Raw genomic sequence first — 14,062 nt, forward strand, 5'->3', positions numbered from 1 at the left:
TGCGACATGAGGATATTCAAGTATCCGGGACATTATTATTATTATCATTATTATTATTATTATTATTATCATTATTATTATTATTATTATTATTATTATTATTATTATTATTATTATTATTAATACTATTACTATTATTTATTTATTTATTTATTTATTTATTTATTTATTTATTCATTCATTCATTCATTTAATTTTTTGGGGGGTTGTACGAATACGGGAAAAAAAAGAAAGGTCAGGTTATTCATACCCCTTTTTTGTATGTTATCTCAATTATATGAATGTAAGTCATTGTAAACAAAACAGAAAGTAATGAAATGACCTTTTATTTTTGTACACGGAAATATACAATTAGCGAAGAATGACATCGTCTTAGCGCAGCACTGATTTTGGTTTTAGGAGTACAGACGTATTAGAAAAAAAAAATGAAAACAAACACAAATTGCCCATCTTGTGTATTACTAGTACATGTATCCATGTACGATGGTGATTGTCTATGCTTTCAGTCCTGTGACTCAGTGTGTATGAGAAGCACGCGTACGTACCACAGAACTCTTGTGTAAGAGTTCTGTGGTACGTACGATAAGATCTCTCGTTCCGAAAATAAACAGCTCGACTGCGTAGACTACAACTGCCTTCTTTTGACGAGGTAACTCCCTGAACTTTCCTATTTATTTTCACGAACAAAGTCATGTCTTATTCTTTAGCATGAACAGTGTTGTTAGCTGCGTCTATGATTTAGAATGTTTTGACGAAAATGAGTTTTCGTAAAGTAATCTGACCTGCAGACTACTTGCTTTAACATGTTTTTGTTCATATTCCTCGATGCTTTTTGGACCGTCACAGACCAGTCCCATATGTTTGTTTCTGTGTTACGTTTAAGGAGAACGCCCGTATTACACAATTGCACAATCGCATTGCCATTTGCATTGGCGAAATCTTGTCTTTGTAGGTCATCGCGGCGGTGTGGACGTGACGGGTCAATGGTTTGTTCATTGGCTGACGGCTAGTATGCACACTAGAGTAGCTATTTATAATACAAAGATTTTTTTTTTTCATGTGTAGATTTGTGTACGACTTGACGAGGTTCTTTCTTGAGTTTGATGACTTGCCATTTGCATTCCCATAGTGCACCCCCCCCCCCCCCCCGGCCCTTCTTGCATTGGCATAACACAGCCCAGTCGCTGTACGTAGATACGTAGCGACAGGAACGCACAGCGTAATAACAGCGTCTGGTCGGGTTAGCATTGGCATTGCTAGCTAGTGTAATATCCATCAAATGGCTTGTGGTCAAATTGCCCATTTAAACCAAAATGTAATGAAATAAAATCCCTTTGAGAGTTGACACTTGTTTCTTTGGTTGTGAAGCCTTATGCATATATGGCTCATTGCCTGAGCCATGTTCAGAGGCTAGAGCCCTTGAACTAGTACGGTAGTAGTATGACACAGAGAATCAGAGGTTGTACTTTTATTTTATGAAATTGGATGTCATTGAGAAATAAAGCAAAAATGTTCCATGCTTTTATGGCTATCAAATCTGTAATTTGTCGGCCTCGATTCATGACAGGACAAGCATTGCAACGGAAGCAAGAATTGCTGAACTGATGTATTATACATATTGAGCCTCTGCTTTGACTGAGGGACCAACCTCATTGAGAATTTCTGCAATGCATAAGTTTTTCTTCTGATTTAAGTATATATTTTTAATCTCATCTGCAGGGTGATCTTAATTGGTTTCAGGAGACGTGTGACAATCCAGGTTGTGTATCGATAGGCAAGGCTTTCATTTCACATCATAGCATGATTCCTTTTCCTACCTGAGCTTCAGGATGGGGAATCAGTTGACAGGAGTGGCCCCCTCCCAGATCTTACCAGTGGAGCATTACCTGACAGATGTCTCGGATTATGAGTTTGACCACAGTCTTGGGAGTACAAGGTTCTTCAAAGTAGCCAGAGCCAAGTTCAAGTATGTGTTATTGTATTCTGTGTTCTATATTCATTAGGGCTCCATCTATAAAGCCATTGATTGAACGTTCAGATATCTGCTTTAAGAGAAGAGGATATTCTTGGATGTCTGTGGTGTTACATATTATAAATGTATCTGCAAATTCCAAAGTACAGTACTGAGTGAACATTGAAAGTAATTTCACAGACAATTATAAACTTTATAAGTACAGACTCAATAGCTTTGTTACATAGTGTCAAGTGCTTTCAAAAGATAGCCAAGGATTGAATCGACTGTCACTCTTTTATAAATCATTTTAAATATGGTCATGTTTTGTTAGAAAAAAAAAGAGGGTAACATGGCAGGTGACTGATGAGGAAGCTACAATGCGTGTGTCAAATCTATTGAATAACATAGAGTAAATGTCATTGAATGTCAAATGTTATCCAAATCCTTGTAAATGGCCTTATCATTAATATTTTTTGAAGATAATTACTAGTGTAAAAGTATGTGCTGTAAGTTATACAACTTTTGTGTAGTAGGTGTGTACTGTGTCAATGATTTCCTATTAAAAAGCTAATTGAAATCTGAAATATTTTCCTTGTAAAGACTGAAAGGCCTGAATTCACAGGTAGTTTAGATTTAGTCCATGGATTAAGCAAACTTTGTTTGCATACGGTAAATGCGTGTGGCAGATCTTGTACGCCAACAGACATCCAACACAAATAACTAACACATGCACATGAGGACTACCCGGTAGGCAAATTTCATATTTGTCCATGGACTGCATTTAAACCATGAATTTTATTTCAACTACCTTTGTGAAATTGGGCTGTAACTTTCTGCTCGGACTAAGTCTTTGTCATAGTATAACTGTGTTGTGTGTGAACCTCAAACAACACAATTTTCTTCTCATGTGTGACCACTTGTTTCAGAGAGGGGCTGGCCGTGGTGAAAGTGTTTGTCATTCATGACCCCTCCCTCCCCCTGCGAAGCTACAAGGACCAGCTGGAGGCCATCAAGACTCGTCTTGCCAAGGGGTCCAACTGCTTGCCCTTCTTGCGCAGCACTGTAAGCACACTTTCCTATAGATTCCCTGTCAGCAATAAACCGCAGTCCATTTGCAACAAGTGTACATTGCCATGAAGATGGCAAGCTGAAGGAAGCATTTTTTTTTCTCTTGAACACACATGGTTAGGTTACAACATTGTTGACTGCTCTGTTGAATTATTGTGATGCCAACAGTGTGTGTGTGTGTTTTGTGTATTTTTTAACTTTTAAAGAGGCACATTATAATTTCCGTCATTGAGCTAAAAACATTATTTTGACTTTTTGTGAACTTCTTGAAAACATTGTCATAGACCTTTTTTGTTCTTTTTTTTTTGTTCTTTTTTTTTTTTTTTTTTTTTTTTTTTTTTTTTTGGTCTGGGTCAAAACTGTGTCATTGACAGATGTATGTTGGTCACAAAACAGGGATAACTGTGTTGACCTGTTTTCAGTCATGAAACTATGGGCCTGTACCCCTTGTGAGTGTGAACGCTGTATGTTGGTCTGAGCATGGACCTGATTTGAAGAGACATTGAAGAGCACTTTGGAATGAAACCGTTGGAATGATGCATTCATGCTCTGTAAAGGTATCAGCCACAATGGGATAAGATGAAAATTTCCCATGAATAACTGTAAGAATTGCGTTCAATGTGCAAGAATCTGAAGATATGTTCAGAACGTGTAACGTATTTGAAATTATATGTTATCTGCCCAATTTATATGCCAGTGTCTTTTTCTTTTTTATCCACGATATTGTGTATTTGCCTCTGTAGTTGTCAGATAAAGCGGCTCTCCTCTTCAGGCAGTATGTGCGAAACAACCTGTATGATCGCATCAGCACACGCCCCTTCCTCATCCCCATTGAAAAGAAGTGGATTGCATTCCAGCTGCTTTGTGCTCTGAATCAAGCACACCTTGTCGGGGTGAGTTTACATCCATCTTTTGTCCTAGACCTGCATGAAATATCCATGATGGTCTAGTCTCTAATTGTTCATTTGTTTTTGATTCGTTGATTGAAATAAGTATTTTCAAAAGTTTTGATCCTTATATTATGTTCTCATATATAACTTGCAGTTTGGTACTTTGTAGTCTTCAGATGTTTATATGCTTTCACATTCCAACTACTTCCTGGTATAATAAAGTTACATTATAAATCAATATTATACTTCCAAGAATGTCATGTGAGTGTGATAATGTAATCTCCTCGTGGAAATAAGTCACTAAATGCAGGAAAACAACTGCACAAATGTAATGATTTACTTTACTGTACTGAAGGTACCCAAAAGTACCTTTTACATGTTTGTGGCTATTAAATGTTGTTTGATGATATGAAATGACAAAATTTTCATGGTGTACCTTGCTCAGATTATCAATCTGTGTAAAAATTGCTTCGAAGATGATGATCTTGAAATGAACTGATGCATCCTAGGTGTGCCATGGTGACATCAAGAGTGAGAATGTAATGGTGACAGGATGGCTGTGGGTGCTTCTCACTGACTTTGCCAGCTTCAAGCCAACTTACCTACCTGCTGTAAGTATGGGATATATAAAATGTCTTTTATCTATTTTCTTGTTGTTTTCATTTTTGTTTGCTGTCTTTTTCATAGTCCATTCCGTTGTACAGTTGTGATATTTGGCTTGTAAACTTTGGGCATTGGAATGTTTGGCATCTGAATGCTATGAAGTAATTACCAGTGAGATAATGACTGAGTTTTCACATAAGTGTTTCAAGTTAAAGGTTCATTCTTGATAACATAATGCATGATTTCACTGATCTCTACATGGGGATTGCCAGTATGTAAGAAAAAAGTAAGAAAAGAATCTCTTTTTTTTTCAGTAAATGCCTTCTTGCTTTTCATACTTTCCTGACTTCTGATTTTGACTTCTGCTAAGTGCACATCAAGGAGAGGACTGCCACATGTTCCACTATATATTTCATGAGCCAAAAATGTGCTGACTTTTTTGTTCAACCACTAGTTGTATGAAGAAACTCCTGAATTTTTAGATTCTTCACTAGAAAAGAGGCTGGCAGTGTACTGTAAAATTGTAAATATTCACAACATGAAACTTAACGAATTGGAGCTCATGGCCTTTTTCTCGGCATGACATTTTCGCAAATGACCACTGGCATTCAGTATGCTGATTGCGTAGGTGAAGCCTTTCTTGTGCATTATACTTTTACAAGTCCTGGCTCCTTGCGAAGTTTGCTAAAGTCTCATGCATATAAAAATTGAAATTACAATAATTGCTAAGCAAGTTGCCTTTCTCTTACTTTAGGACAAGTGTATGCAAGTTTTTGCATTGCTTTGTTTTAATGCTGGATTTTCTTCCCAGGACAATCCAGCAGACTTCTCCTTCTTCTTTGACACGTCTCGCCGGCGGACATGTTACATTGCACCAGAGAGGTTCGTAGAGGGCAGCAGCTCACGGCAGGTAGACAACTCCACATCGGAGACGGTGGAGGGGCTACAAGTCCGGCAGGATGTGAAGGGAGGGGAGCTCACACCAGCCATGGACATCTTCAGTGCAGGGTGAGCAGTAAGGAATGCATATTCTTGCTTTAAAAAAGTGAGACCATTTTGATCAATCTCTGCCAATCAGTCGATACTGTGTTCAGCCACAAAGGTCTATTCTCCACAAGAATCTTGTCAAGAAGGTTAAAGATGTCTTCTCTTTGGATCTCTCATCTGTGCTAGCCATCTCTAGAAGGACACTGACTGCCTTACTGCAGTCCTCATCAAAATATCTAATAAATGCCAGAATATAGCTGTTCATTAGCAGTGCAATCACAGTTAATCTGGAAACTCTTGACCCTCTGATCTTCTTCACAATATCCACTGCAAAATTAAACTTTTTTTTTATTTTTGTACAGCTCAGTCTCGAGTTAGAAGATGTATCAACTAATCAAAGTAGATATGAGATACAAACTTCATACATACAGATAAATCCAGTTCTAAGACACCTCCCTTTTGTTTAATCAACAGCGACGTTATTATGACATAAAACACAAAAGTCATGGGTAGGATTAACTGTTAGTCATACTCCCTGTTAAATTGCTAAAAATAGGAAATAAAGTCATGTTTACCATTAACTGATGCCTAAAATAAATCCAACAATCAGACTTGTGTTCTTTTCTGCTCAAGAGGTAGCAATGCAGGTGAGCTATAGTTGCATATGTAGCTCTATGGATTCATACCTTTAACCTATGTAACTCTATGTGTGGATCCTCTGATTGAGCATCTACTCATAGTGCATACAGTCACTCTGTATAGCTTAGATATCAAACCTCAGTCTTTTGTCAGTGTTTGACATCCCATTGTAATGCTATAGAAGCCAAATGTTTGCTTGCATGGATTACAAAGAGTTTCCACCCAGAAAACACCCTTCTGTTTCAATCTTTAGACATGTTTACATTTTACTTCCATTTGATCCCTTTTTTCTCTGTTGTTGTTCAATATCTAGATGTGTGATAGCAGAATTGTTCACTGAAGGAAATGCACCCTTTGACCTCTCTCAGCTGCTGGCCTATCGAAGTGGAGCCTACTCTCCAGATGCCATATTGGACCAGATTGGGGATGAGCACATAAAGGTCTTTGATCCATTGTAGTAATGTTACCACATAACAAGAGTCAGAACCTTGTATCAGAGTAGACATTTGTATGATAAATGAGGTCTAATATTTGAGGGGAAAATGTAATGTGTACTCACTGATAATTTAACACTTATGTTCGAGCTATTGCAGTAGGCTTTTCTGTTTTTATTCTTTAGTTTTTAAAGTGTAGTTGGCCGATTTTGATGAGAAAATTACAGTTCCTGACTATTAGACTATATGTACATAACTTGTCTGGAAAATTAAATTAAGTGAAAGGATTAGTCCATTATATTGTCATCACTTGGGGTCACATAACCAATGAATCCCTTTGCACAGTGTTTGATAATGACAGTTGTGACCATAAACTGAAAAGCTACTGTCTTCATTTGAAGTCTAAAAAGTGATTGAGGAAACACTCTTTGGTTTAACTGTCAGTAGTTAGTGGAGTGCTTTTCTTGATTTTGAGGACCATTTTTACTGGGAACTCAGTGTCATGGGAGCATGAATTTGACATTCCTTGTTGCACAGGAGCTTGTGAAGCACATGTTGCAGAAAGACCCAGCCAAGAGACTGTCCGCAGAGCAGTACCTGGTCCAGTGGAGAGGGACCGCCTTCCCAGAGTACTTCTACACCTTCCTCAAGGTCTACATGGGAGAGTTTGCTGGCATACCCATCTACCCTGCTGACGAGAAAATTGCAAGGTATCCAAAGCAATAATGAAACAATCTCATGACATCATCAACATTTTCTTTCTGACACTTAAGATTTTTGGTCATTTCAAAGGCTTGTTAAATCTCAATCGTCACAAAAGAAGATTACTTTTTAACCCGTTCCTTTCGCAATTCTCCGAGTGTCTTAAATGCCCCCAAACGAGATTCTTTTTGCCTGTCAACAGAGAACGGACAGGATAGTAATCCACCTGAGCGAAAGCAGTCAAACGGTACGTGTATCCCCTTTCCACGGTCAACTACATGTGCCATCGAACAATGAAAATATTGATCGATATCGTATGAACAGAGCGTGCGCTGATGGGCTCACATACTCTTTTGTTCTACACTTAAATGGGATGACTGGGGTCAGCAAACAAAGATATCTATTTGAGTTCAGCTGCGATCGCTTATGTACATGTTCATACGAGTTTTATAGCAAAGCAGGCGGAAACTAAATCAGAAAAACGGTAATAATGCTGTGATATACAAATTTTTCCAACAGAAGGACAACGTGTGATGATAAAAAGAACTCATATCTTTTTATCAAACCTATTTTTCTTTGCATTACAACACAAAGAAACATGAATTTAGGCCACGAAAGTAGGCACTCTTATCTTCATCTTGGGAACGTGGTATACCAGGTTCCCATAAGGAACGGGTAGAGTATGATGTACTCAGTAGGGCTATGTATGATTATAAAAGGTACTGAATGAATGAGTGAATCATGGAGTAAAGGAATATATGAATGAATGAATGACCCAGACGTGCTACATAATTATTATTGTGTGGTCAGTAATTAAAAACAACAACCAATACCCTTTATGAGTTGATAGATAAATGTAAGAGTAGCAAGTGAAGTACAAGATTTCCCTATAAAAGAATAGATCATGGAATTCTTTCAATATTGTCATACTCATGCAACACTATTCTACTACTCTGGGTAATCGAAGTCAAATTTTGCACGTCAGGAGTCGCAAGTTAGATTCTGGTGACCAGTTCAATGTAAAGTCAGTCATTATTGATGACAAATGTGGCTCTGTGTAAACCGTAGCATTTTGAAATAGTGTTCCATTCTTATTCTTGGTAGGTTACGCAAAGACATGGGCAGCATCATGCAGACATTGGTGGCCAACATGGAGAATGGGGAGAATGGACATCGTCATAGCAACAATGGACTGGTGATCGTCCTTTCTCTGGTCACTGCATGCTTGAGATCCCTCAAGGTAATATGTGACTCAAGACCCTTTACTTGATAGGGAACCATACATTCTCGTTACATTGATTATGATGGTGCATTGTAGACACACCAGGGCCCCATTACATAAAACAATGGTAACTTTACAATTAATGGTAACTCTGCAATCACTGGTGTCCATCAATGGTTTCTTGGCTTTGATTGGCTGTGGAATAGTTTTGCTATGGTAGCTACTATTGATTGCATAGTTTCTATCACCAGGGTGGTTGTAAGGATACCATACTTAGTTTTATGCAACAGGTCCCTGATGTTATCCAGGTATTGTACATCACATTGGACACCCCATTGAAAATGAAGAAACTACAAACTCCTCTTATCAGTGATGAAATTCTGTCCAGAATTACCAATGGTGCTGTGCCAGTGACAATGACCCATCAAGGATAAACTCTATACCTGTTGGAGAGCTAACCAAGGTGTTTGAAAACAAGATGTCTGGAACGAATAGAAGACTTTTGTTTACATGTTCTGCATTTCATCATGTGATATTCCACTATTTATTATAAGGTTTTTCTGTAACCCAAGTCATTTGAACTCTGCTCATGTAATTGCGAGTAGTATGGTCTCAATGATAGTCTCAATAGTACCTGGTAAGCATGTGTGTTCGATGAAGAATTGTCATCACTCTTTGTTTGATGTAAATGGGTTTGTTTTTTCAGTTCTGTGTGTCTCGCCTGGCAGCCCTTGATATCATAATGATGATTGCCAAGCATCTTCCCGATGATATCATCCTAGACAGAATTACACCATGCATTGTAAGTTTCCACAGCGCAAACTGCATATATATCCCGCATGTGAAGGAGATCGAATTATACTTAACAGACTGCAGGGACCTGCAAACTTTCTGTCTCTCGTATGGCCATGCTTGGTGTGTATTTCTAACAATAGCAAGGCAAACATGTCATATTAGTTTGTTTTTGTATCTGTGTTCACAGTGTGATTATCAGTAGGAAGTATGAATATGATGCAAGTCAAAAGAGATATCCAGAGATAATCCAACTGGATGTGTAAAGTGTGAAGCGTGAATATCCACTTGTGGGACTCAAGAGCAGGCTTTCAAGTGGCCCTACTTTTCCTACTTTTTCCTACTTTTTTACTGCTGTCCCTACTTTCCCTACTTTTTTGGTGAAAAACCCCGCAAAAAAAAAAATATGTGCAAGGCTACTTGAATAGTTGATATTCAGAAATGATGAGTAAACTCTAGTTGCAGATTATTACTGGTGGGGAGAGCATCTTCAGCATGAAAGAGGGATAACACACACCAATCAACCACAAGACTGCTGCCAGCCTCAGCTTTTGCTCCTGTGCAGATGTGATTGATCCCACTGATATTGCAGCCTAGGACTTGGAGCAGTGCTCATCCAGCTCTCATCATTGCTCAAAATTACCAGGCTCTCCAAAGGAGCAAAAGTGAAGCTGAGGCAGCAGGGTTGTGAGTACAAATTAAGATTTACATGTAGCAGTGGCGTATCTTGGGGGGGGGGGGGGGGGCAAGGGGGGCACGTGCCCCGGGCGCCATTCCTTGGGGGCGCAAAAAACGAAAAAACGAAAAAAAGAAGAAGAAGAAGAAGAAGAAAACAAAAGAAAAAAAGAAGAGGAAGAAGAAGGAAAAAAAAACCTCGCCCGGACGGGGTGGGAAAACCAAATCAAACAAGATAAAAACAAAACATGATGATGACGCGGACAAATAACAATGTTTATTGTGTTCACACAAGAATTCCGAATTCCATGTTTTGTAAGCTGAAATACAAACATTTTATGCTTACTCGCTGCGCTCGCTCGCCAAAATTTAACAAAAAGAAAAAGATAAGAAGAAAACGTGATGATGACGCAGAAATATACAAATTTTGGCTCACTCGCGCATACTAATTTAGAGTATTTTCTCAAGTCCTCAGTTTGTTGGTATGAATCGTTATCAATCAGGCCGTCACTATATCTTGATTAGAATTGTAAGATTTAATAAGCAAAAAATGACAAGAATCCCATGTTTTGTCAGCTGAGATACAAAAATTTTCGGCTCCCTCGCTGCGCTCGCTTGCCAAAATTTATCAAAAAAAGATAAGAACAAAACGTGATGATGACGCAGAAATATACAAATTTCTGCTCACTCGCGCATACTAATTGAGAGTATTTTTTTCAAGTCGTTAGTTTGTTGGTATAAATCGTTATCTATAAGGCCATCACTATATCTTGATTAGAATTGTGAGATTTAATAAGCAAAAAAATGACAAGCATCCCATGTTTTGTCAGCTGAAATACTAAATTTTTCGGCTCGCTCGCTGCGCTCGCTCGCCAAAATTTAGCAAAAAAAAAGGGAACAAAACGTGATGATGACGCAGAAATATACAAATTTCGCTTCACTCACGCATACTAATTGAGAGTATTTTTTCAAGTCCTTAGTTTGTTGGTATAAATCGTTATCTATAAGGCCGTCACTATATCTTGATTGGAATTGTAAGATTTAATAAGCAAAAAATGACAAGAATCCCATGTTTTGTCAGCTGAAATACAAAAATTTTCGGCTCGCTCGCTGCGCTCGCTCGCCAAAATTCATCAAAATTTATTTCATTTAAATCACCCTCAAAAGACCCCTTTAGGTGCTTGAAAAAGCATATCATGTGGACATTTTTTAAAGTCCCTACCGGGATGGGGTTGGGGTTGAACACTTTTTCAGAATTTAGGGGCGCAATTCTCACGCTTGCCCCGGGCGCCGTTTTCCCTAGATACGCCACTGATCAAGAGTTCTGGTGAGTATCAACGAAAACTACTCCAAAAAGCCTGCACGTGTCCTGATTTATTCCTACTTTTTTTTCTTTAATGCCCTACTTTTTCCCTCTCATGTCCTACTTTTTCCTACTTTTTTAGAGATTTTGTTCCTACTTTATTCCTACTTTTTTACATTATCCCGCTTGAAAGCCTGCAAGAGAAATATGTGTATTCATACATGTTTACGTTTCTGTGTGGATGTACTTTACGTGGCTACGAAGGAAGTACCTGGGCCGACACGAAATTTGCTCCTGCAACAATTCCCCTGGTCTTATTTTCTCCAAGGGTTGGGGTTGTGATAGGGTTTTAGGTTTAGTTTGATGTGAGGATTAGCATTAGGGTTGGGGTTATGTTTGTGGGAGAATTTTGTTTGGCTTTAGTAGCATGCAGATATTTCTTGGGAGCAATCAATTGTTGCAGGAGCAAATGTAATGAAACCAGTACCTGGATGCCTCTGAGTTAGCTTCCACAGGACCTTTTGCTTCAAAACCCCTCCAAAGGAAGCGACAGTGATGATTAAGTGTCTTGCAATTGCCATATGAGAGCAGACAGTGTTGCAATTTGCAAACTTTGGCTGATACCTTAAACACCTTAATACACATTGAAGATGGAATGAATAGCCTTGATGTCGTGTCAGCAGCCATGTTAACTGTCTTTTCATCTCGGTGAGTAAGCTGGTCCAATGAAGAAAGTTTATAGACAAAGAGCTTTCTAGGGGAAAACAGCATGGAAACAAATATCTGACATTTTGCACAACCTAGTGTGTATTCATTGCAATTAGGTACTGGATTATTATTTGTGATATCACCCCTTTGTCTCACTTGTGAGCAACAGTCAAGTAGATTATATGTAAAGGTGGCACTGTAGTATTGTTTGAATACCAAATATGGTCAACTGACTAAAATGATCTCCCATGTTTTGTGCTTTTTGACAGCTCCACTTTGTGAGGGACCCATTTCCCCGAGTGAGGGCGGAGGCCATCCGGACCCTGACCCAAACCCTGACAATGGTCAAGTCAGTACCTCGAGGGTGAGTTTGTAGTTCTCAGTCATGTCATTATTCCATCATACATCAAAACATGTGCTTTTATTTGTCAATTCGGAATTGAACATTTTTTTTTTTTTGGAATTAAAGATCTAGCGATCTATTTAATGCTCTCATGTCTTAGTAATCATGCAATTAACTGCGACCAGCAGCCCCATACACATAGCGACCAGCAGTCCCATACGCATAGCGTAATCGGGCTTCGCATTGTAGCATTCAGGATCATGACAGATTTAGTATCGCAGGGTAAATGTCAACTTAACCCTAACTAGGCCGGGCTATTTAGGTAGATGATAGAGCCGGGGGGGGGGGGGCCCTCCCAGGCCCCCCCTCCAGATCTCGGCCATCGACCGCGCTATCGCGACGAAAATTGGCACACACATTGCCTATGATGTAATCTAAAGTACCATGAAGTTAATTTTTGCAAAAATTATCATTTTCACTAAATTATGATAATTTATGCATAATGATGCATGAAATCAGACAATTTGGTATAAATCACTAAAAAAAGCTCAAAACAGGCAAATTTTTTGTGTAAATATTATTTTTAGTGTCCTTAGCAAATGTAAGAGAAAAATATTGCACAATCAGAAAAAAATTTCCTAAGTATTTTATTGTTTTTTTGAATTTCTTATGTATTTCTTTGTTTTTTTACTTTATGTTTTTCATTGTTTTTTCGATGAAATTTGTCCGCGACATTGTTCCGAGCAAGAAAATATGTTATTAATTGATTATAGTCAATAAAACCCCCAAATAATCATGCTTTTATGAAATTTGCCTGTAAACACAGTTTGCATTGAAATTGTACACGAATTCACGTTTTTGAGCAATTTTTGGTCTGACATGCATGTGCATATTTATGCGCAACTTCGGAACCGTGTGCCCGGGTATCGCAAATTTGGTGTCAAAAGATGCAGGAGACTCGAAAGAAAAAAGTCATGAAACGTCGCGGCGATAGCTCGCGATAGCAATACATGTACATAGCGCAAAACGTCGAGGGGGGGGCCTCGGAGGCCCCCCCCCCCCCCCCCCCCCCCCCCCGGCCTAGTTAGGGTTAAAATCCCATAAATTCTTCAATTTGAAGACTTACCAATTAAGTTGAAGTATTGAAAACAGGCTTCGGGCAACGTTTGGTTCTGCCTATAGTCCCTTTCTGTTCGAATTGATGACTGAATGTGACTCGGTCGACAGGACCTTAGGAGAGCTACATACAGTACACTGAATACTACAGCCAGTGCCTGCGAACACTGTCATCACATGCGCATAAAATTTCAAATCCATGAACGGATAAGATGTTTGATTGCGCATGCGCTGGCCATAGTATCCAGTGTATGTAGCTCTCCCAAGGTCCTCTCGACCGAGTCACATTCAGTCATCAATTCGAACAGAAAGGGACTTTTGGCAGAACCAAACGTTGTTCGAAGCCTGTTTTCAATACTTCAACTTAATTGGTAAGTCTTCAAATCGAAGAAATTTTTGGATTTTAAGTTGACATTTACCCGCGATACTAATTCTGTCATGATCCTGAATGCTACAATGCAAAGCCCCATTACGCTCTGCGTATGGGGCTGCTGGTCGCAGTTAGCTATGCGTACAATGGGCTGCACGCTGCTGGTCGCAGTCAGTGGTTTCGTACGATATTTATCGACGCTGTACAGCGTCTGCTCTGGTACGAAACCATTATTGCATGATTACTTAGACATGAG

General features: G+C 38.9%; 1 protein-coding gene across 1 annotated transcript; it reads left to right on the top strand.

Moving 5' to 3' along the window:
• Positions 1-625: 625 nt before the first annotated feature.
• LOC139733192 (phosphoinositide 3-kinase regulatory subunit 4-like) lies at positions 626-12,341 on the top strand (the record flags this gene model as incomplete). The annotated part of the gene is made up of 11 exons (XM_071644035.1): positions 626-649; positions 1,720-1,966; positions 2,881-3,016; positions 3,766-3,915; positions 4,422-4,523; positions 5,327-5,523; positions 6,455-6,581; positions 7,113-7,285; positions 8,382-8,517; positions 9,206-9,301; positions 12,247-12,341. Coding segments are annotated over exons 2-11 (1,349 nt in total), but the record flags the coding sequence as incomplete, so codon positions are not given.
• Positions 12,342-14,062: the final 1,721 nt, after the last annotated feature.

This window comes from Diadema antillarum, unplaced genomic scaffold, assembly GCF_040938485.1.
Source record: "Diadema antillarum isolate AM-2024a unplaced genomic scaffold, OU_Dant_1.0 seq00000462_RagTag, whole genome shotgun sequence".
Taxonomy (NCBI): Eukaryota; Metazoa; Echinodermata; class Echinoidea; order Diadematoida; family Diadematidae; genus Diadema; species Diadema antillarum.